Source organism: Sorex fumeus, unplaced genomic scaffold (genome assembly GCF_029834395.1).
Source record: "Sorex fumeus unplaced genomic scaffold, SorFum_2.1 ptg000006l, whole genome shotgun sequence".
Taxonomy (NCBI): domain Eukaryota; kingdom Metazoa; phylum Chordata; class Mammalia; order Eulipotyphla; family Soricidae; genus Sorex; species Sorex fumeus.
In genome coordinates this window covers 41,983,086-42,008,966 of record NW_026606063.1, presented here as the reverse complement: position 1 = coordinate 42,008,966, position 25,881 = coordinate 41,983,086, and the positions used below count along the sequence as shown (strand labels likewise).

The 25,881-nt window shown below is 38.7% G+C and overlaps 1 protein-coding gene across 1 annotated transcript in view; it reads left to right on the top strand.

Annotated features, from left to right (window-relative positions):
* The window catches only part of ANTXR1 (ANTXR cell adhesion molecule 1), a 218,100-nt gene that overhangs the window by 74,083 nt on the left and 118,136 nt on the right, over positions 1-25,881 (top strand). Inside the window, exon 10 of the mRNA XM_056126863.1 lies at positions 9,274-9,372. Coding sequence (XP_055982838.1) covers positions 9,274-9,372 — 99 coding nt within the window. The remainder of the gene's footprint in view (positions 1-9,273; positions 9,373-25,881) is intronic.

The following is a 25,881-nucleotide window of genomic DNA, read 5'->3' as shown; positions in this document are numbered from 1 at the left end:
CACTGTGAATTACAAAGTGACAAAGTTGTTCATGATTGAGTTTCAAAGGTAGGATGTTTGAGCACCAGGACTTTACTATTGGCCACTTCCCTCCACCAATGCCTCCAGTTTCTCTCCTGCCTCCAAGTCAGCCTCTCTAACAAGCTCTTTTCTTCCTTTTTTTTTCTTTTAGGCACTGGAGTTTACAGTACTGTTACTGATAGGGTGTCATGCATAGAGCTTTTTGTTCACATTTCTGAGAAGTACTAGAGTTACTGAACTTGAGCCAGACCTGTAGGAAAGGTAGAATTCACTCTCATCATAAGGCCTTTTCTTAGTCCTCCATCCTAATCTCTGTGAATTACTTTCTTATCTTGGCTCCAAGAGTAACCCCACAGGGTTGCTCCACCCAGGCTGAGCTGCTGAAGACACTCTGCTGACAAATATATCCCCCTGAAAGTGATCTCAGCTGGTTCTCGCCAACTCAGCAATACCAACAAACTGAGATCTGAGAGAAAGAATGATAGTGATACTGGGTGGACCAAAAAAACCAGATTCAACACAAATCTTTATATGTTGGCTGTAATCTACTGGGTGAAGTTTTAATGGAACAAATGCAGTGTGGAACTTGGTTTTGAATAGCCAGTTTAGGAAAATCTTACAGTTCATGGGGGTGGGGAGAAGGGGTGGAAATGCTCTCTTGATAACCAATAAGAATGCTCATCTCTCTCTCTCTCTCTCTCTCTCTCTCTCTCTCTCTCTCTCTCTCACACACACACACACACACACACAAACTAATGCAATCTAAGGGTATATGAGTAGCCACCCAGGTCAAAGGAACTAATGTCATGTTTTGTCCATAGTTTCAAGTTCCACGTTTAAGAATGATTGAGGGCTGGAGAGACAGGAAGGCATTTACCTTGCATGCAGCCTATCTGTGTTCGATTCTGACACCACTTACGGTCACCTGAACTCTTGCCAAGAGTGATCCCCGAGCACAGAACAGCCAGAACTATGCCCTCTGCACTGCCGGGTGTGGCCTGCAAACAAAACAAAACCAAAAAAGTTAATAACTTGGCTCACTAGCTCATCTCTTTCTTTCATTCTTTCTCTTCCTTTATTGTTTTACATTTTCTTTTCTTTTGCCCTTTATTTGCCTTTTTTCTTCTTTCCTTTCCTCCTTCCTTCCTTCCTTCCTTCCTTTCCTTCATCTTTTCCTTTTTTCTTTCTGTTCATCAATTCTTAGTGAAAGGATGAGGAAAAATTGTGAATGGATAAGTAAAAAAAATTCTTAAGCCTTTCTCCTATATCCCCTTGTAATTCAGCATCTACCCAGGGAGATAGTCAGATGTTCAGAAAAATAATAAAACCATAGCAGAGATCTGCTCCAAGAACTGTGGGCGCCCTTATGAGATGCCTGTGGAATGAGAAAAGACAAAAGTAACCACAAAGATTTAGACAGAGAATTGAGACATTTGCAAGAGCATCTGTAGCTTTGGCGAATTCCCAATCAGAAAGGAATTATTAGACATGTTAGGTATAGCTTCAGGAGACCATCACAATGAGTTGGAGAGGAATTTTGGAAGGTATATTTGGCTTCACTCATGCAACTTTTATAGAAACCAGTGCACTCCAACAATAGGGTGGGTGGGATCTCTACTCTAGAATTATTTGAATCTAAATGACCATATGTAACCAAGTGCTATCTAGAAAAATCCTTCTTGAGATTTCCTTTACAGTTTTCCATTTCTAAAGACAGTTTTATTTCAACAAAGTATCAGTTTTAATATGAAGAAACATATATACCTGCAGCTATTTTAATGCATTTTAATAGTAATACTTAATGCAGAGTGTTAAGGAGTATCTAATCGAATCAAGAAATATTTCATTCATTGTGATTAGTTAAACTATTTGGGTATAGAGACTTCCCAGAATTCTTTCACAAACAAAGGTTATAAACGGGTAGCCTGTAAGTCTTGTCTGGTCTGCACATATATTCTTACTGGTCCACAACATCACTGTCACTGTCACTGTCCTCCCGTTGTTCATCGATTTGCTTGAGTGGGCCCAGTAACATCTCCACTGTGACAATTGTTACTGTGTTTGGCATATCGAATACGTCATGGGTAGCTTGCCAGGCTTTGCCGTGCGGGCGAGATACTCTCGGTAGCTTCCCAGGCTCTCCGAGAGGGGCAGAGGAATTGAACTCGAGTCAGCCATGTTGGCCGCTTGCAAGGCAAATGCCCTACCTGCTGTGCTATCGCTCCAGCCCAGTCCACAACATATTAAAAGTAAATTTATCACTAGCATTTTTAAAATCTGATTTCATCTGAAAATTCAGCTTTCCATCTCATCTTATAAAAGTCAGACCTAGCAACATTGGCCTATGTTTATTATAAGATAATAATTTTAAAGATATCTTCACTTTAGGCCAGGAGAACTGGTTCATGGCTGGAAGCTTGCCACAAAGTGGGAAGTGGAGTACAGTTAGATCAGCAAAGGGACCACTATGATGATGATAGTAGGAAATTATCACTCTGGACAAAAACTGAATGCTGAAAGGAGGTAAAGTGATATGTATGATATCCTGTCAATAACAGTTTTGAAAACCATAGTGCTTAAAAGGTGAGAGAAAGAGAAAGATAGAGAGAGGGAGAGGAGAGAGAGAGAGAAAAAAAGAGAAAGAGAAACAGTGGAGAATATGAGTCTGCTATAGAGGCAGGCTCTGCGGTAGGGCAGAAGGAAAATTGGGAACATTGGTGATGGAAAATGTGCATTGGTGAAGGAGTGGGTGTTGGAACATTGGAAGACTGAAACTCAATCATGAACAACTTTATAATGCATATCTCACTGTGATTCAATAATTTTTAAAAAATTTAAGATGTCTTTTCTTTTAAAAAGGTATGTAGGGACCAGAGATGTGGCTCAGTCACATAACCATGCCTCACATGACATGACATGTATGAGACCTAGGTTTGATCTCCTGTACCAAAGCATGTGATCTTTCCAGTTTACCAGATTTTCCACCATTCCCTGGATCACCCCATTGCCCAGGCCAATGGCCAGGCCAGGGACAGGTGCCTATGTCACTGCATTTACAGTTTCTATTCTAAAACAGATAGGAAGTCACTGGCTGAATGAAGAGCCTTTATAGAGAATTTTATGGAGACTGCACTTAAGTATATCTGTTTCCTTTTGTAGAAACTTTTTTAAAAAAATTTACTATTTTGGTGATTTTGCTTAGAATCCTTCATATAGTTCTAAGAATGAACCCATTGCTAGATTGGCCCTCATTAGTTAACATCTCTCTCTAAGAAATGCACCTTTTTGCTGAAGCAGTTTTCTTCGGGTCCTCTCAATATACACTGTGAACTACTCAAGTTTCAAGCTAAGTAGTCCAGGAAGGATTAATTAGAGTCAAGTGTAAAATCTGACAACTGCTCAACTTTTTTAGTTTTTATACTCCAGAAATAGAAGGTGGTTATAATTAGCTCCTCACATTGTCTTTTTAGAAGCTATGATTTTGTTCTTCCTATGCTGTTTCCCACTGTTGGCAATAAAATTGAAAGAGTTATCACTCAAAGAAGGTAACTGTAGGCTTCATGTTTATCACTTGAAAATTAGATGCTCAAAAAAGACATATTTAAGCATCACCCAATAGTGGCTCATTTCTTTCACAACTGTAGTTGTAGGCTTCATGCTTATCACTTGAAAATTAGATGCTCAAAAAAAGACACACTTAAGCAGCACCCAATAGTGGTTTTGTTTCCTTCACAGCTGCCTTTCAAGTCTCTCTTGTCTGGCCCTTCTGCAACTTTGCAAGATAGATTATTAAATTCTTATCTAATGTTCCCTTTCATTTAAAGATATTTCTTTTTGGAAAAGGGCTCTCAAACACTGTTTAGAATGTTGAAATGGCACAATCACTTTGAAAAATAGTCCTGACAATTTTTAAAAAATTTAATACACATCTATCTTGTGACCTGATAATTCTACTTCTAGGCATTTACCCAAGAAAAAGGAAAATCTTTATCCAAAGACTTGCACACAAATGTTTATAGCAACTCTATTTTTAATAGGTAAGAACTGTGAGCAACTCAAATGTTTACAACAGGTAGACTAATTTAGGTTTATCCATGACATGAATAATACTCAGCAATAAAAAGAACAAGTTGTGTATAGATCTAAAAGTAATTATGCACAAGTTTTGAGTTTTGAAATAATTATGCTTTGTGAAGGAGGTCAGACAAAAAATATTGTATGATTACATTTACATATAAATTCTAGAAAATGCAAACTAAAGTTTAATGACATTGATTCAGTGGATGACTTAGGGAGGGAGGGACAAGAAAGAGATTAAAAAAGTCACATGGAAACTTGGAAAATGTGGTTGTTGACTTGATGATGGTATATATTGTTCTTGGTATACATGGCAAAACATCAAATAATTTGCCTTCTATGCAATTCACAGCATATCAATTGTACCTCACTAAACTAGTTATGCAATTTAAAGTTCTAGAGTACTTTAGGCATTTGAAGCTTAAAGTATATCAATTGCTGTCACATTTTAAGCATTTCATGTCACTTTAAGCACCTATTAGGAGTGCAAATTCAAATTGACTCACAAGATCAAATATCATGAACAGTTTTTCTTTTATGTTTTTTGTTGTTGTTATTTTGCTTTTGGGGCTGGAGCGATAGCACAGCAGTAGGGCGTATGCCTTGCATGCAGCCCTCCAGGCTGAATCGGGTTGAATTCTTCTGCCCCTCTTGGAGAGCCCAACAAGCTACCGAGAGTATCTTGCCCTAACGGCAAAGCCTGGCAAGCTCCCTGTGACATATTCAATATGCCAAACACAGTCACAACAAGTCTTAAAATGGAGATGTTACTGGGTCTGCTCGAGCAAATCGATGAGCAACGGGAGGACAGACAGTGCTACAGTGCTTTTTGGGTCACATCCGACAATGCTTAGGGGTTACTCCTGGCTCTGCACTCAGGAATTACTGCTGGCGGTGCTCAGGGGATCATATGTGATGCTGGGAATCGAACCCGGTTTGGCCACGTGCAAGGCAAATGCCTTGCCCTCTGTGCTATGACCCCAGCCCCATCGTGAACAGTTTTAAAGAGTAAAGTGGGAGTGATTTTTAATTTAGTCATCAAGTTGTACCACAAAAACTACTATTAAATTCCACAATGTCTTCATCACTCCAAAAAGAAATCCTATAACTATTAAGCAGCCATAGACCATTTTCTCCTTGGTCTGACCCTGGCAACCTATTTTCTTTTTTAATGGATTTGCTAATCCGGACTTTTCATATAAATGGAATCATGTACTATGTGACCTTTTATTTTAGCAGCTTTCATTTAGCACAATTGTTCAAGATTCACATTATAGCATGCTTCAGCTGCTATGAACGTACATGTGCAAATTTTGGTGTAGACTTATGTTTTCCATTCTCTTGATTTAATACCTCAGAGTGGGATTTCTGGGTAACTTCATACTTAACTTTTTGAGGAACTGTCAAAAAGTTTTACAAAAAAACTGCACCATTCTTCATTCCCAACAATATTGTATGAGAATTTTTATTTCTTTGTTAACAGCTTCTACTTGTTCTCTAGTGAGTATGGAACAACACATTCTTATGGTTTTTATTTGCATTTTTTCAGTGACTAATGATGTTGAATATTGTTTATTCAAGCCTCTGAAAATAAGCAGGATTAGATCTTGGTAAAGAATCACCTTGTCCATCCCCATTTTTTCTCTTTTCAAGCCAAGATATGTTGTTTATTTTTTCAGTCAATATGCTTCTGCTGAATAGCCCTGGATTAGGCATATTTTAAAATTTCAGTGATGTATAAGTGATGGATTCTCTCTCATCAGGAAACAAATTATAAATGAAAGTGGAAAAGAAAAGAATCATAAGAGCATGCCTTCAAATTATCTTAAGGAGAGAATGGGAGATAATACAGCGGTTAAAATCATCTGCTTAGCTTAGGTTCAATTTCTGGAATCATATGTTGCCCTAATTTTACTGGATATGGCCCTGTTGACTGCTGAGCATTGCCAGAATGGCCCAAGTACTTGTGGCACTACAGGACTTGAGCAGCATCCTTGGGACCTTGCATGTTCCCACTGGGCCTGTTGGCTGAGAATTGCCATTGAGGTCTTTGGGCCTCCTTGAGCATCACTTGGGAGCCCTTAGCCCTCAAAATTTAATAAAATAAAATATTTTAAAGAATATCTTGAAAGATTTGATCAAAGATCATTTTGAAATAGAAATACCTCCCTCAAATACTTGACACATTCTTTTCAAATACTTCTTTTCTTCCTTTTCTGTGGCTGCTGTTATTGTGATATTGGGGGTTTGCCTTGGTTGTGGTGGTCTCTGGACGCACATACTTGGTTGCTTCACACTAGGCTGCAGTGTTTGCTAAGGGTTGCACGCTTTAGTTGTGAGGCACACAGATGTGCTCAAAGGACTCACACTTTGGTTTAGAGGCTCGCATGCATACAGCTAGAGCATGACAGAGGCTGTACCTTCCGTTCTGGCACCAGGGGTCCCCAAACAGCAGAGCTGCAGGGACCACGTATGGGTAGTGCCTGATTATATACTCTAGGCCTCTCTCTTGCAGGCCGGTGCTTTTGCCACTGAGTTGTCCATGGGCTCCCCCATACACTTTTCACAGGAACTCTCCATGCACATGGCCCAGAAACACTCAGCTATACGTATTTTTGGAAAAGTAGTTCAGGATCTTCTATATAAATAGAGGAAAATCCTATCCTGATTCTCACTTGCTGGTGAATTCGTTTTGGCCAAGTTTTGTTACATAACTTGTATGTGTGAAGCGCTGACATTCCAGTTAGTCTACTGGGGTAAATGTTTGGCCTCTGCTAGAAACCAAATGTGCTCACTCACAGGGAAATTAAAGGCAGAATAGCAGTTGGTTTCTGCTCTATGTGCTTTGCACAGCGTTGTTTCCTCTAGTCTTTCCCCTGACCTCCGGGGGTTAAATTGTTTCGTTTTCACATCATAGATTCCTGCTGAATTTCTTCTTAAACACTCTGAGGTCAGGCCAAGCAGCCACGCAGGCAACCCCTTATAAAAGACTCAGCCTGTGAAGTGGTAATGCTGGAACATGGTGTTAGGGAAGAAATTGGCACAGGGCCTGGGTGTGGAGTCTTCTCTCTCTGCATTGATCTTTCAGACAATAAGAGTGATACGCACAGTAGAAAGACAGAAAACATTTTTAACTCAAAAAAGTGTTCAGTGGCATATTTCTGACGGTCTAACATTCCCAATTAAAAACAGAAATAGAGTTGTATAGACTTAATCGAGTTAATAAGATGTAATAAGATTATTCCACGAAGTTTGACACAACAAAATGCTTGTTGAACCAGCTACATTATTAGTCACATTCCAAGCAAACATCTAATGAAAACCATCAATTCTATTCTTCTCACCTCAGCAATCGCATGTATGCGTCAATCTGCTCAAATAAATCCATAATGGATCTGTAAAAAACATTTGCCTGTCACCTTCATTAACATAGTTCAAAACATGAACTCTTGGACATGAGTTCAGTTTTATTACTCACTCTTTACATGACTTGGGCAAGTACTGAAAACTGACAAGATCTCAGTTTCCATATTCCAACTGACAAGATCCTTTCCACTTCCAACAAGCCCTCTGTTCTAATGTATGTGCCCTCTTGGTGCAGTGCCTCTGGGTACTTTTTCTTTGGCGTCAGTTCCTTTTTTCCCATGTGGATCAGCTCCCTAAATCTGCAAAACAGGAAAAGTTGGGGAAGACTTAAATACAAATAATTAAGATTTAAAAATATCTAGACATCAATCTCTAGATTACTCATATGTCACAAGACAATGAGTATTCATGTTAGCATAATGGCAAAGGGCATAGTGGCTGAATTTCAAAGGCATGGCATTTAATGTCTGACAGACTGGATTCCCATCCTGATTCTGACGGCAATGTGATCTGGGACAGATTGCTTAATCTCTCTAAGATCTATTTTCTTATTCCTACCTCCCTGGTCTATGGTCAGGTTTAAATGACATCAGATGTAGACAAGGCTTGGCACACAATGAGGGAGCAATTAACATCTGTTATTATTATCTTGCCAAACAAGATCTCTTAAGTTTGTTTTCTGAAAATGAACGTGATCACTCAGGACAGTTTGGAAGAATCCCAAATCCTGGCTCTCTAAGTCCATTCTTTTTCCAATAAAAATCTTCATATGAAGAGCAATTTACAGCTTAAGATCTACTTTCACAAATAGTGCAAACTCTTCTCCTTTGTTATATTAATTTTATATGCCACTCAACATTATCTGAGGGTCTAATATTTATCCACAAAAGCATGAGAAATATAGAAGATAATGGATCATTATGGGTCAGGCTTTAATTAAGTATTCCTAAACATTTAGTAAATTAGCTGTTTTTTATCCTTTGGTAAGATTATTGTTAAAGACAGTTATTTTTTTACCTTATAAGAACTTGGTTATCACATATGAAGGGAAAGCGCCCATGTGAAGTGAACATGCAGCACTAAAGACCTTGGGAGATTACCTTCTAATGACAGAGAACTACTAACCACATGTGGGGTTCAGTGTCCATCAGACAGGTAGCGCTGATAAGCAAGTGTTAGAGTTCTATTGTGAAGTACAATTATTCCTATCCAACACTAGGTCCTACTTGTGTATAATCAGCAGCCATGAGGGCCTCAGTAATATTAATCACTTTTTGATCTAAAAAGACATTTTTTTTCTAATGGAAGACAACACAAAGAATACAAAAAGATAGTGCAAAGCCACAGGCCTCGCTGATCAGGACAGACTCAGATTGCCTTAAGGCAGCGCCTTTCAAACTATTAGAGGCACCTTCAACTCTAAAGAAAAATTTCAATAGGACACCATTGTATAAAAGAAATACAAAATGGGTTAAGTTGATGGGGGGGGGGGGGAAAGGAAAGACCCATGACCTCTGGCTGCAGAAATCATGGGTCTAAAATAATTGCTGGATCATGTTGGCTTAATTAAAAAAAAAAGGCTTTTTTTAATTGCTGGGATTTGGCAGATGAGTTAATTGGGAGATGCGATTGAGGTGATTAGTTGTGAAAGGTACCACCATATGGTCGCTTTTGGTTTTCAGTTTGCACTGATATTTGAGTGTTTTAAGCTTGGTAGAGTAGTTAACATATGCCCTAAATCAGGATACAGGGTAAACTTAAGTTTCATGGTCTGCTATCAAAGAATCTAACCATTCTTTCTCATTTCAGAATCATTTCAAGTAGTCGTGAGAGGAAATGGCTTCAGACATGCCCGCAACGTGGACAGGGTCCTGTGCAGTTTCAAGATCAATGATTCAGTCACACTCAGTAAGTCCCTACAGAACTGGGGGATTGTGAGGAGGAGGGTGTTGTCTTCAGCCTGCTCAGGGGAGGAAATTTTCAGTCTCATTTTCCAGAATATCCACACTGAATCTCCAAGGAGATGGGTATTCCCTGATCCAGCAAAGGAATACCTACTTCTTGCACCCCTGTTCCCTTCAGGAAAAGCTGTTTTACTGCTAATCCAGCCAGCATGCTGCTCAGTCACTTCCTGGAGAGAGGCAGTGGCAGCATTGCTTGGTTGGGGCTGATCAAGTTTTTGACATGCCTTTTCTATTTGCTTATTTTTAGGCTACACCCGGCAGTACTTAGGGTTTACTCCTAGTCTGCACTCAGGAATTACTTCTTGTTGTGCTAGGGGAGGGGTGGGGGCCATATGGGATGCCAGGGATCAAGTCGGGGGTCAAGCTCTAGCCCCTAAGTTTGACATGTCTCAACGGAGCATTAGGGACGGTCAAGTATAAGGGGGGGGGGGGGGGGAAACAAACCAGTGACTTAATTCCAAATAAGCCAATAGCCAACCATTTGGCTTGCAAATGTAGATTTGGGGGTTTTGTTCAATCTGGACAAGTCTTGCTTGAAGTCTCCAAAAAACATTCTCATAAAGAATGTCTGAGACAAAATACAGGAAGATGGAAGGAAAATGCATCGTATTTTATGAGAAGAATGAATTATCACAGCATTGGTCTGAGACATTGGCCAATGAAACATTGGCAGCATACAGGTTTTGTACTTTGAGATGTATTTGATTCCTGTAGCTGTCCGGGGAGAGATAGGGAAGATGGATTATGTAAAGAGAGATGACTTAAAGCCCTGGCTCATTTTCATATCTGGCCCCCATCTCAGAGATGATGTATTCACTATCTCAGTGATGATCCAATGCTAGACTGCTTTTCCTGTGGTGCTCTGTTCTTTCTAAAGGCTTTGCATTTTTATGCTAAAACAGCATGAGACAAAGAAAGAGCAAGGAGGAAGGGGAAAACACTCCTTTATTAACTAATCACTCTACTTGGTTTTGTTTCCTAAAAGTGAAAAATTAGGGCCAGGGAGGTAATAAGGGGCTATGTCACTTGCTTGCCTATTCTTTGTGTGTGTGTGTGTGTGTGTGTGTGTGTGTGTGTGTGTGTGTGTTTCTTTTTTCTTTTTTTTAAATTTTTATTAGTGAAACCCCATGAGGTACAGTTGTAGCTTTACAAATTTTTGTGCTTGGGTTTCAATTATACAATGATCAAACACCTATCCCTCCACCAGTGCCCATTTTCCACCACCACTGATCCCAGTATCCCTCCCACCCCCATCCCCCCATCCCACCCTGCCTCTGTGGCAGGGCATTCCCTTTTGTTCTCTCTCTCCTTTTGGGTGTTGTGGTTTGCAAAAGAGGCACGGAGTGACTTGCCTACTCTTGAACACCCCCCAAGTGCAGTCCTCTCACTTCCTACACCCTCCCCCCCCGAAAAAACAAGGGTGGGGAGAGAATGGAGAGGTAGGTCATTTTAAAATCCACTTGAGTATTTAAACAGAGGCAAGCAATGGCTTCCTGACAAACATCTGGAATTCCTGGCTTTGGAATAATCTCAAACATTTAAAACATTCAGTTTTCTTAATACATGAAATGTACTCATATATCCAAAAAAGATTTTTTTAAAAATTTTGAAATAACCCCATAGAGCCTCAGTGTGAAAAAAAGTATGTGCCCCTCTCCCTTCAGATTTCATTTCTTTTTTTCCCTGTCAATTTTAGTGTCATTTAAGTTCACCTTACTTAACCAAAATCTTAAGTCTAAGATTGAAACACCTCAGGGTTAACCTCAAAGATATTGTCACCTTCCAGAGACTTCCAGACAAGTGAGCCCCTGGACCTAGGTCCCAGGGAAGATGAAGGAGACGAGTTCAATATTGCCATTACATAAGACATCTGTATTCAGACAATAGGAAATTCAAGTATATTGTGAGTTTGTAATGAATGGCCTTTGGAAAGTTTATTTTCCAATTCTTCATTTAATTCTATTTCTTTGGAAATCAGCTATATTCTTATTCCCTTTTCCCCTCCCTTCCTAATATATCCTTGCAAATACCTTCACAGCCTTTCCTCCTCATTTATATATATAAAAAATAAATTAATTAATGCTGCAGGGATGGAAATTTAGTTTAAACCACGAACCTTATTGTGCTTCCAACACTGCTGATTGTTTGGGAAGATAAAGGCAGTAACTCAAGCAAATTCTATGTTGCAAGTCATCCTCCTAAACCTAGACATAGGGTTATTTACAATAGTCTAACTGGAGGCAGCAGGAAGAGGGAGATTTTAGAACCTGAAGCAAACACTTGTCCTTTATTTCTTAATTCATATGTTTATTTCCACTTAGTAAATAATTTGAACTGGAAGTCATAAAAGATAGAAAGAACTTTTCAATGTTACAGGGTAGCATATTCACATCTACATTTTTCTTTCAACCTTGTAATGCAGCACTCTATTGAAACTTACCTACAAAAGAAAATAGTTCATTTCCTTTATTTTTCCCATTCTGCTTTCCAGCCTCTACATCCTAACTTTTAAGATATGACCAATTTTTTAATCAGAAGGACTGAACCTTTGCATTCAGGCATGCTGGAGGCAAAGATTCAATCCCCAGAACCATTTGATTCCCAAAGAACTGACAGGAGCAGCTTCCAAGTAGTAGGTTGGGAGTAGCCCCTGAGCACACCAGGTATGACTCCAAGAACAACCAGAAAATTATTTAATATATTTTGTAGTATATATTTCCTGTCCCTGTCGCTGGAGCTATAGCAAAGCGGTAGGGCATTTGCCTTGCACGCAGCCAACATGGCCGACCCGAGTTCGATTCCTCCGCCCCTCTCGGAGAGCCCGGCAAGCTACCGAGAGTATCTCGCTCGCACAGCAGAAGCTGGCAAGCTCCCCGTGATGTATTCGATATGCCAAACACAGTAACAACAAAGTCTCCAATGGTGCCGTTACTGGGCCCACTCAAGCAAATCGATGAACAACGGGAGGACAGTGACAGTGATATTTCCTGTCCCAAAGTTTTGATTTTCTAAATACTGTTTTAGATTTTATAACATGAAAGAGAATATAGATTTTATTGCTAATAAGAAAAAAACCCGGGCTGGAGCGATAGCACAGCGGGTAGGGCGTTCGCCTTACAAGCGGCCAACATGGCCGACCCGAGTTCGATTCCTCCGCCCCTCTCGGAGAGCCCGGCAAGCTACCGAGAGTATTCGATATGCCAGACACAGTAACAACAAAGTCTCCAATGGAGACGTTACTGGGCCCGCTCGAGCAAATCGACGATCAACGGGAGGGCCTTTACCTTTACCTTTTAAGAAAAAAACCTAACTGTAAAAATAATAAAGCTAAGGTATTGTGACCTCCAGCAAGTTCAAACATGATACAGTAGCAGATTAGATAAAACAGAAAAATCTAAAAATAAAAGAACAAATTGAAATATTGTGTCTATAGTAGGAGATATTAGCATGAGTTTTCAAGTGTAATATAAAGAAATTAGTGTTGAGTGTGTATATACATGCTGATATATAGATATGTACACATATCTGTAAGTGTTTCCGATTATCCTGAACTATTTATTGCACAGACACAAGTACAGTGCCAACATATTAATGCTAGAAAGTAGAAATTGTTTAGATATAGTCTTAGGTGACAAATATAATCAGAAACTAAAAATCTTTTGTTAACATTTATTTCTTGTTCACTTGGAAATATAGGTCCAATTATTGACTTGAAACCAATATAATAGATCTAGAGATGCTGGATAAAACATGATTTCAAAAATAATAGTATGTAGATAGTTCAAAGGAAAGAGGGGGCAATCCCTAGGTACCACAAACTAAAAGGGAACCGTTAAGTACTGTACTGGACAATGACATGGCTATTAGAATAATGTAAAAATATGTGAGACAGAAATACAGGAAAAGAAGCCAAGCATCATAACTTTTAGCATTTGTTTGTTTGTGACAGTGCCAGAGATTGAACTCAAAGCCTCACACATGCAATGCAAGAATTCTACCACTGAGCTGCATTCTCAGTCCTTCCTTTCAAATCATGATTCTATCTTTCTGGGAAAAAAATCATGGAAAATCAACAGACTACTAGACTAATAGGAGAGTCATCAAACTGGGAGGCTTCAAAGTAAATATCTCCCTTATTGCAATCAAGAACTTGCCAGAGTCTAGCAAAAACCAGTTAGAAAACAAAACAGGAAAAATAGTGCAGCAATTAATAAAAGCCAGTTAGAACAATTTAGTCAGATCAGTAAAGATCTACAGAAATAGGAAATGGAGCAATAATAACACAGCAAGTAGGGCATTTGCCTTGCACACAGCTGACCCAGGTTCGATTCCAGCATCCCATATGGTCTCCTGAGCACTGCCAAGAGTAATTCCTGAGTGCAGAGCTGGGAGTAACCCCTGTGCATTGCCAGGTGTGACCCAAAAAGAATTTAAAAAAAAAGATCTACAGGAATAAAGCTACAAAAAGTTGGGAGAAAAATGAGGAAAAAACAAATAATTAAAGAGGCAGTATGGACTAGTGACTTTTAGTATTAGTCTGAAACCAAACCGGCTGGCGTTGACTTCCCTCACTGTGATGTGGCAAGGTATTTATCATCTTTAAACCTCCATTTCGCCAAGTGCAATAAATATAATTAATAACCCCTCTGCTGGAGATTGTAATGGGTTTAAATGTAAGAGGTGGGACTTCAATGCCAACTGGCACACAGCAGTGAGTCGATGTTGACTATTGGTATTAGTTTATTACCATTTTCACTAGTACTAAAGACAGCAGAGAATATTATAAAGACATCAGAGATCTTCACATTTATATTTACATTTAATTAAATCCCAGTGAAAATTTATACAGAGCACTTTATTTTAGCAAAATAATTCTAAAGTGTATATGGAAGAATAGACATTTTTAAGCACAGCCAAAAAAAAGGTAGAAACTTGCCTTTGCTGATTTTAAGAGTTATGAAAATTCTGCAGGAACTGAAACAATGTCTGACTTGTGCCACAACAGGCAAACTGAGCCCTGGAAGAGAAAAAACAAAATCTGTGAACAGAGCCAAACACTTATGTGAATTTAGTATAAATAAAATGACCTTTCAAGTCAATGGAGGAGAGGAAGTGTATTATCCAAAAAATGGTATTGAGACAACAGTCTCACCCTTGGAAAAACAATGAAGTTTGATTTTTATCTTACACCTTACATCTAAACAAACTGCACATGAGCTTAAATTTTAAATGCAAACGTGGAACTATGAAAGTTCTAGAGACAAAAATCAATATTTACATCATTTTCCAGTAGGCAAAGACTTTTTAAGTATTACACTGAAGAGAGATGTGATAAAAGAAAGTTCATGGAAATTTGACAGTTTGAGTTCTTAATGTTTAATTCTTCTGCACACCATCTAAAAAATACTATAAAAGCCCAAACAATTATTTGGAAAATAAATAAACAAGAGGTCAGTAACCTTAACAGGCAGTATTTAACATAGCATAAAAGTGGGTAAGATAAATGAAAAGGAAATTAGAGAGATAAATTATGGTCATTTAGCTTGTAAGGGAAATGCTCACATCTACTAGAGGAATGCACATTGAAATAATCTATCAAATATACAAAGGTGAACAAAAATACTGTTCTCTATATTTCATTGTGTTTTCATTCTTAAGTATCATTGGAGACCATTGAATCTTTTATTAATTTTTAATGTCCCTTAACATTTTTATCCCCTTATTACTTTCATTTATTTATTTTAAATATCCATATCTTTTGATATGCCCAAAACTCAAATATCCATATCCATATCACAGTTTTTTAAGTATGATTTACAAGGATATGGATATTTGAGTTTTAGGCATATAATATTTCAACACCAATCCCACCACCAGTATTAACTTCCCTCCACCAGTGGACCATTGAATCTTTTAGAAGGCAATTCTTAAAATGAATTAAACTTTTATTCATTTTTGACACAAAATTTCAACCTCAACTTCAACAAAAGAAATGACTGGAAATGTTTGCAAACTAGAGTACAAGGTGTTAATCATAATATTGCTTGTAATAATAGAAGAAGGGAAAGAAACATGAGTCAGAAAAGAGAAAAGAAGGAGGGAAATCAAAATATCTAAGCAACATGAATGCTAATAACACAAATATTTAACAAGTTTATTATATAATTTTTCTAAATAAATTTTTAGATATAGAAGAATAATTACCAATATGAATAAATGTCAGTGATAAAGTTTGTAAAACCATATGTTTGTTTTATGCACTTACATTTTATGCTGAGAAAGAGAAACTTAAAAGAAACACATAAAAATGTTAATGGTAATTACCTCTAGATGAGATCACTATTTTTATTTCTTTTTTTTAATCTGCTTTCTGAATTTTCTGTAAACATGAACCCCTTATGCAACTAAGAAATCAACTGAAACAGTTATTGAAAATTCAATTTTAAAATTCTTGCTAGCTTTTTAGGCCTCGCACACATTTTTAAGTTAACAATTGATTGGTTCTTCAATCACCAGGCTGGATTCACTCTTGGCCCCGTATCTTGGAAATCTTCACACAAATCTTAGTTATTGGCTACAGTTTTTCCAACTACAGTGTTCAGAGTATTCTTCCAAGAACAGATCCATTTTCAATTGGAAATCCAATTGCAGCGTGATCAGAATCCTAAATACAAGAAACTAGGGTATGAGCTGAGAAATGATTTATTTTAATGACCAGTAAATTAGAAATGGATGTTCTGGTAGTGCGATAATGAAAAACAAGCTAGACTCTCCTGTGTTGCTTAGAGACATATGATGTATGACTATAAACAGAAGAAATTGACTTTTCAAATATTTTAGTTGACATTACATGGTTACAGTAGTGTTAACATTTATGCTTTTGGTGCACAAAGCTAATGCATTTTGTGGTTCAAACCACCAAAGTACCATTCACCATTGTCCTTGTATCACTTCTAATCCACCTCTTTCTCCCCTACCTGCAATTGCTTATGTGATTAAAGGAAAAAGCAAGGGACTGGATGGTTGATAATGATTATAAACACTTTGAAGGTTACCAAGAAATTTATTTTTTATAAACTCACTAAAATTTGACTTAGAGACCACATTAGAGTCTAAGATTTTTCAGGTACACTGAAATTTTGGTGCAAAATTTTGTTTCTTTGCTTTGCTTTTTGGTTTTGGTTTTGGTTTTGGGCCACATCTGAAAATTCCGAGGTCCCCCTCCAGGCTCTGCACTCAGGAATTACTCCTGGTGGTGTTTGTTGAACCCAGGCCAGCCCTGTGTAAGGCAAGCACCTGACCCATTCTACTATCTCTCTAGCCCTTGATCTCTAATCTTACTTCATATATTTGGCTCTGGTTTGTGTGTCTGTTCACACTCAAAGGATAAGTCTTCTGCCCTTTGCAGATATTTCTTCTCCCTCTACATTAGTCATGAGGGCAACTCTAAGAGTTCCAAGGAGGTTTTCTACTTCCTGAGGGGACAAGACATACCCCTCAGTCAAATGTAGGGGCTCCAGAGTGTTTGTTTCTGAAACTGTTCAGTTACCCAGAAACCCTATTTCTGTCTTTGAATCTGGGCCCCAGGGCTTCTTTGGACACCTATGGAGATCATTGAAATGTTGCTGGTGATGAAAAAGGAGGTAGAGGACAAGCAAGGCAAGAAAATCATAGACCAGCCAAACAAAAGCATATTTTACATCTCTCCCTAGTTAATGTTGCATCTAATGGTCAAATGTAGTGTGGGGATCAGAGTGATGACATTACAGAGTGTTAGGGCACTTGATTTTCACACAGCGCAACCAAAATTGGGTCACAATCCCAGCACCACATGCCAGGGGTGATCCCTGAGCATAGACCCATGAGTGAGCCCTGAGCACAGCTGGGTGTGGTCCCAAAACAATAACAGTATAATATGGATGCATCTATGAAGGTTTTTATATCATTCAAAGAGGATTGAATGTTATTATTTGAAACTCAGTGAAGAGGTACAGTAGAATGTCTTGTCTCAGAATTATCAATCAAGTTACCCAACAGTCTCACGAAGCAACTTCATTCAAACAAGAACAGCTACAATTGCTAAGCTCCATCCCTGCACCCAGTCTATACTGTCTCACTTTATCCTAACACCAGCCCTGTAAAATATTATTTAGATCCTGTTTTGTTGACTAGGAAACTGAAACTCAGAGTGATAAATTAACCAAGGCCACCAGGAAGGCAGAGGTAGAAGACCACAGGTGGTCTATTCCAGAGGTTTAGAATCATTTATCTATTTTGTTTCTCAAACTTGGATTCACACAAATCCCCAGGAACCCCCCCCCACACACACACACACACTGCCGCCCCATAATTCACATCTTTCTGGCATGCACCTGATTCAGAGACTCTGAGCCCCACAACTCTGTTTCATTTTTCAGACAGGAAATCTCAGCTTAGTGTTGAGTTACTTGCCCAAAGTCACAGAGCATGGTAGACTGCAGACTTGAACCAAAAATCAACAAAAACAACCCTGGTTTAAAGATGTAGGCCTTAGAATGAAAGTCTATGTTACAGGTCATGTAGTCAAAGCTAATGAACCTCTTCCAGTTCCCCCAGTGGCCCCTTTTACTTGGCCTTCAGGAGTTTTTCATGAATTGGTCGGCTTTGCATTGGCTTTCAGAAACCACTTTTTCCCTACTGGTTTCTGAAGTGATTCCTGCCGAGATAATAGTAGTTCATGTTTTCTGTCTTGCAAGCTCAGATTGGAAGTGGAAATTCACTAAAGTTTTACTTTAGTAAAACTAGCTAGGACAGGGTGCGGGGGAGATGGGGACTACAATAACCTGGAATACGGTGGAAATAAAGGGGGAGTTACCACCAGAGTTAACAAAGTGGTGGCAGTTTTCATTTTGGGAAAATAGAGCAGTGAGCTGACGCTGTGCAAATTTGGCCACAGTGGAGCCTGGAGGATGGTCAAGGCTGGACCTTGCCCTGTGTTCTATCAAGTGAGTGGTGCCTCCAGGCAAACTTGGTGAGCTGTCTGTGAACTCTGGCACAAATGTGCTTCTTGGAGGTGTGGCTAGAAGACAACTTCCTTTCCTAAGAAGGCCATTTCCCTGGTTATGTCCTGATAGAAGAAGTAGGCACCCACCTCTTGCTTCAACACCTGATGACTGAACTTGTGTGAACTCTGCAGTATTGTGTCATGTGGTACTTCTCTGTTTCACTTTGGTAGGATAATAGAAGAGAAAGTGATTAACACAGATATGAGCCATACCCATGGAAACCCTGGACAAACAGACAAAGTCTTTATTTGCTTCAAATTAGCATCCTTCAAATTTTGGCTCAACATTCAAAAGAAAAGCTGAGAGCTGTCAAGTGCTAGGAAGAACAAGACTGCTATTGGTGGGTCTCTTCTCTGTGCATCTGCACAATTCAGCTCTGACCCCCAGTATGCATAGAACTAAAGCTTTATGGCATCCCTTTATCCTCAAGCATGTAGAATTGTACATGCCTACCCACCTCTCCCTGACTCTCAGTGTAGGACTGTATTCTTTAAGTCAGTGTTGGCCAGGAGCAGGTGTCATATTTTAGCTCTTTTGATAGACTCATCTTCAGTTCCAGTTCCATAGGTTCACAGCTGCAAGAGTTTGTCTGTCAGGAGACACATAGCTTGTGCATGAATCTTGAATTGTCCTCTACCAAGCAAAAACAAACCTTTAAAAAATATTTTTGTTCTTAGCGAATTACAGCTGTTTTGAATTCAGCACTTTTTCTGACCTCAGGCTTACAAATTTTTAGAGATTGATGCTTTGCTTAAAAGATAATTTGTAAGTTTTATTATTGTCAACAGTGAAGAATTGTTTGGTGTCAATGTGAGAGAAAATATTTTTCAAGAGCCTTGAGCCCCATTACCTTCATCCAGTTTTCTTAAAATACCTAAAATGGTTCCAATGAATTTCAGATCAAGGTAAATGCCAGATGTCACATTATGTGCAGCTATGTCTGGTTCCAACAGTATAAAAAGTAATGTGCCTGGAAAAGAATTCTGAAATAGTGTATCCTGAAGCATTAACAATATTTATTACTGGAAGTTAGTATAACCAAAGATTTTCATTTCTCTTGCATGTACTTCCTTAGATTTCTGGAACTCTGTGCACTATGTTTCACTCTTGAAAGTAATAAAAATAACAACAAATATAAGCAGAAAATAATTTACCACCTAAAATACAAACTCCCCATAAAAAGTACCAGTTCTAATGTGTCTAGAGCCACTGCAGTTCCTTTCAACCTCGTAGGGGACTGGAGCATGTGTAAGTAAGTCACCAAAAGGCAATCTAGAGACCAGAGGGGATGCTGCATTTGGACCCTACAGTCCTCTGGGAATGGATTCCTCGCCTTTTACTTCCTCTCCCTATGGGTCATGATGTCATCATGATTTTCCCTCACCTTTCACCCATATCATTCCCAGAACCTTAGCAACAATCTAATTCCCCCTCTGGAAGAGCCCCACTTTGGATATAAATCTCCAGACTCTCCTCCTGACTCTAGCAAACTTGGATTAAATGACCCTCCAGCTGTTCCTCACTCTCTCTCTTCTACCCATTATCTAATAATACCTATAAATTTTCTGCACATCTCCCAGCATCTGAGGTTGTGAACTACCCTGTAATATCTACAGACATATCTAAGATGAGCCAAAGAAAGATATAAAGCCATGGTAGACATTACATCAAGATCGCAAACCTCAACAATACGAACTAATATTTCATAGAGCCAGCTCATTCTTTCTAGTGGTGATAGAGGTTGCCATGTGCTTTGTAAGGTACTTATCGCTACCCTGATTTCTACCCACTAGATGCTGACAGCACTTTTTTTCCCTATTTGACAATCAAAACTGTCTCAGACTTTGCCAGTTGTCCCCTGAGGGGCGAAAGTATTTCTACTTTGAGGACGACTGCCTATACAGTTCCACAGATCCAGTTTGAATAGAGGAATTGCTTCTTGCTCTCTAGCCTCCTCCAAACTACTCTATAGAACAGAAAGGAGAAAACCTAAGACCTGTTCTGGATACCGGTAAGATAAAAACTGTTGAAATAGTCATATAGTGACCCGGGAAGCTTACCTGGGACCCATTAGCCTTGATAACTCAGGAAAAAGATTGGTAGGTATGGATTGTGTGCAAGGAAAAAGTTAGTGGCCCCATGAAAAGACTCCCTCTGGCTGCAGCTGGCATGAGGTGATATTGTAGTAATATCATGCTATATTAGCAGAATTATTCCCAACTTGGTCCCACCTACTGGTGCGTCACTACCATTTGTCCAATTTGTTTTTATACTTGTTTCTTAGTGCTCTGATCTCATAACCACTGTTCAGCCTTTCCAAGTTAAAATTGCTCACTCACTTCCAAAATCTCTGCTTTAATTCCTGATGCAGAGTTTAATGTCTTCAATCAAATTTTTATTGAAAATTTATTGAAAATTGCTTAGACTTATTATTTCACACATGAGTGAAATTTTTCCAGCCTGGAGACTAACACATGTCTAATAAAGTAATTTTTTCTTTTACTCTCTACAATGGGTCCCATTTAGCATTCCTATAAACCTCACTCCAGCACCCACACACATTTATGAACTATCATGACAGTTAGTCCCAGTTGGATGACCGACCAACCTCTTCTGACTGAAACTCTAGAAAGTGAAACCCAGATGCTCTGGATTTCATCAATTTGGATATCTTCTGAATATAATTTTATTTCTGATTTTTGTGCAATATCTAATGAAAAATAGAATGTATAAAACAACGGCAAGCCCTTGGCTTGGATTATAAAATTTATTAATAGACATTAGGAGGGCTGAGGTCAATAAAGATTGGATGAGAGGTGATTTAAGGACAGTGGTGGAGGGCCCTGAGCACTTTGACAGCGGTGATATGCAATAATTATGTACATCCAAACAATACATTTAAACACCATTATAACTAGATTGCCTAAACTATAAATTTAAAGTTAATAAAATAAATTTTTAAAAATGTAAATGTAAGGGCTGGTGTGATAGAACAGCAGGCAGGGCGTTTGCTTTGCATGCGGCAGACAAGAAGTTTGCTTCAGCATCCCGTATGGTCCCCTGAGCACCACCAGGAGTAATTCCTGAGTGTAGAGCCAGGAGTAATCTCTGTGTATAGTCAGGTGAGACCCCAAAAAAGCAAATAAAATTAAAAAATTTTAAACCTAAAAAGAAAACTTCTTTAACTTGCGAAAAACTGGTTTGTTTGTGAAGGCCATAAGAAAGTAGAAATATTCAGCCTAATTCTAGTCTCTCTTTTATGCCATCATTAAGAAACTAATGCCCTAACCAGGTGATAATTAGGTGCTGAATAGTTGGCTATAGTTGGCTGTTCATGAAAATGCTCCCAAGACCCAGGGGGTATTGGGAACAAGATCAGGGTAAGCTCATTTTATCCTTAGCCTCCACTGTTTTGTCACAGTAGGAATGTAAACTCAGCATTGGAGCTTACATCAGCTTTTGGAGAGTTTCAGCAATCTCCTCCAGATAAGACTTCGGGTGATTTTTCTTTTCCTTGTGGCCAGAAATAAATATTTACAACAAGAAAAGTTGCCAATACTTGGAAATTATTTGAATTATTTAATCAGTCCTCTAAAAAATTCACTGTGATTGGTGTTTGAATTGGCTAATGAATTTTAATTCTAGTCTTATCGCAAATTCATTAGTCACCAATTGTGGGAAAGAATTATGGAAAACTCCTTATTTACCAGCCTAAAATGAATTACAATAACCCAAAGTTAAAAATTGGCAATGCACACATTGAGTGTTTGAATCTGAAACATAGGTGGTCCAGGGTTTCTCAAAAGTTGCCCAATCATTATCACAAAGCTTTCAACTCTCCTGAAAGTCATATCTTTTACTGTTACCCAGCCTTATTGTTAGAGAGCTTTGACCATTTGCCTCCATAGAGGACATGTGTCCTCTTCCACTTCAGCTCTTGTCTTTACATCATAAAGCTATCAGAGTTGGCCTGGAGTAAGTCACTTTAACCAAATCTGAGTTGAAATTGTAGCTCTCACATTTACTAGTGGTACAAAACCATCTCAATTGCTCATCTCTCTGAGCCTCAGTTTTCTAGACATATAACAAGTAATATAAGACCATGGGTATATAGTATTAAAAATATGTATCTTATAAATGATAATATAATAAAATGTCTATAGCACATTAATGCTTTTTATTTTCATAAGAATCACTGATGTTAAAAATGTTTAGATGAAAAAAATCATTAAGTAATTGGACATATGAAAAATTTTAATCTTTAATTTTTCCGATTTTTATTTATTTATGGTTTGGGCAGTGCTGAGGACTACTTCTGGACTGGTGCTCAGGGTTATTCCCATGGTGCAGGAACCAAGCAGGGTTCCAAGATGCAAAGCCTGTGCTCCATTTGAGCTATTTCTTCAGCTCCTAATTCCTTTGATTTTAAATCACCCATTTACATTGTCCATCTAAAAGCATAAATGTTGGTATGATCACATGGAATACATTTACTGAGTGTCTGAATACTGCCCAGGAGCTCACTTTGCACTTCCACGAATACTTATTTACTCCTACATAACTTTGTGCAGTAGTATCATCAGCTCCACTAACAGATAAAAAACATGTTGCCAGTCAAGCACTCATAAGACCTGGGATTTGAACTTGGGTCTGCTTGATTCTGAGGTTGACCCTCTTTGCCCTCTGTACTTACTCTCTGGGAAATCCAGCTCTCAAACTTCTTATTTTTGAGTGTTTGACTTATTGACTCCCATCAATACTCAGATTCTTATTTAAGTCAAATTTCAACTTGATTATCAGGCTCTTGAAGACACACCTGTGGCTAATATGTGTCTTGAGTAGGCACTGAATTCCAAAATATCTTTAGTAATAGTGCAAGAAATTTATATTTACAATTCATCTAAAATGCTCTTAATTTCTGGTTTGAAACTCCTGCCTCTCCCTCATCTTTTCCCCAGTTTGCAAACAAGCCAAGCAACTGGTCATAGCTCCTGGTCTCCATTTCCCCCACCCACTCAATGCTAACCAGCAGTGAAATGGCTGCCTTATGGACAAATGAGCAGGGGCCATGGTCATCCTCAGAGTGGATTGTGGCCCCATAAACGTCACAGCACCACAGGCTCTGGCAGCAGTGCCAGTGAGGCTGGCATGGCCCCTGAGCCAAACATGACCCTGCCAAGGAGCAGATGAGGAAGACTTTGTGCCCTGCTTCCCAAGTGGAAGTTCCAGGAAGGAGTCATATGATCTGAGTTATGGAAACCAAATGGTCCTCCTTTGTTTAGAGAGAGAAGAGGAAAAAAGTCACTCATTTTTGTGGTAAAGTGAAAATAGGCTCCAAACCAAACAATCCTCTCAGAGCAGAAAATGCCAGCACTGCTGAGCCTACAGCCTCAGCAAAGTCTCCTCCATCCTCCCAGTGAGGTTTTCCTCTGCTTTGTTCCAGAGCTATTTGGTCTCCCAGGCAGGAAAAGAACATGAAAGCAGAGGAAAGAGAGAAATGTCTGCTTAGCCAAAGCCAATCTCACTCCTTCCCAGCTAGGATGAAGGAAAAAGGGGGAGTTGTTGAGAGACAGCCCCAAAGTGAGGGTGGTTCTGACAGTCCCTATGGCCCTTTACCATCCTGGGATCTTCCCATGGGACAGAAATAAGAGCATCCTCTTCAGCATGACCTGCCTTTCCCACAGAATGCAGCCAGGAGTCACGAGGTCCCAGTGGTTGCTCTGCAGCACCCCATAGCTCTGTAGGCTGATTCCTCAGACAAAGTATCACTAGTGATTGTGCAGCAGGATAAACCACAGCTAAGAGAAAATAAATACAGATTCTAGCCAGTCACACCTACTCCAAGTTTGCTTTATTCTCTAACATGAGCCTTCCCTGGAATGGAGATTCTCTTGGCGAAGAAACATGTAGAACTCAGTTCTAATCCTGGCTTTGCCTCTGACTTGGAGTACAGCCATAACCCATTCTTGCCCCTTCAAGACGTCCATTTTTGCATCTGAAAAAATTGAAGCTATTGGTTCCTGCATTTCCTTGGTTCACACTGTATTGTGAGAGACAGATGAATCTTCTAACCAAGGGGTGACACTACAGACAGCTTAACAGTTAGGCACATGGATTTTGCCACCAGATTACTAGATGTGTGTCCATGCTTTCCTATGTAATAGTGGCCAGGTTTCTTTATCTCTTTGTGTCTGATTCTTACCTTTATTGTGAAAGGAATATTCTTTCCCAATTGTACTGTGAGAGAGTTAAAGTATGTGCTGTATACAAAACCCTTAGAATGCATATCTATGCAGCATTCTCAGATGCTACTGTCATTATTATTGTCATAGTCGAAAAGATTTCTTGAAAATAATAATGCCCAGTTCACCCCTTATATCACGTGACACAGTCATATTGAGCTTCACAAATCTACTCACATATCTTCTCTGTTCCTGCAATATACATTATCAACAAATGGTTCATTCTAAAAGTGAATGAAAAAGCTGAAATATACTAAAGGATTTGTGAGATGCCATCAATTCATTGTATGCATTATATATAGTATATGACAAACAGCAGAAGAAATAGTTAAAAGTTTATTTAAAGAAATAATGAATAAAAATTTTCCAAATATGGGGAGATTAACATCAAAATTCTTGAAGCTTTACATTCTTAAAATACATTGCAAACAAAGCAGTTACCTCTGAGACACATTATAATGAGATATCAAATGTTAAGAAAAAAAGACAAACATTTGAAAGCTGTGAGAGAAAGAAAAATCATCATATAGTTAGAATTCTTACAACCTGCTTGTTTGCAAGCTTATAATTAGAAATGCAAGAAGGAAGTTCCATGTTATTTCCAACTATCGAAAGAAAGCATGCAAACCAAGTATTATAACTATAAAAAGCCCCCATCAAATAAAATTATAAAGATCTCCCCACACATAATAAAAATGAGGGGTTTTGTTACCATTTGACTTTCCTTATAGAATTGCTAAACATACTAAAGGATTTGTGAGACGCCATTCAATACATTATATGCGTTTTATTTATATATAGCATATGAAAAAGAGCAAGAGAAATAGTTAAAAGTTTATTTTAAAGAGCTAAATGGAAAAATTTTATCAGCCTCTCCTTCCTCATCCTTCTTAATGCTGCCATATTGGTGGCTCTTTCGGGGTCAGGGGAATGAGACCCATTATATTTACTGGTTTTGGCATATCGAATATGCCACAGAAAGCTTGCAGGCTCTACCGTGTGGGCAGGATATTCTTGGTACCTTGCCAGTCTCTCTAAGAGGGATAGAGGCTTTTAGGGAAGCCTCTAATTGCCTTTGCAGGTGTTCCCATGGTTCAAACCATATTTGAACCCTATCAAATATGGTGCGGTAATCTTGGAAGATGTGTCTGGAAAGCCTCCTAGAGT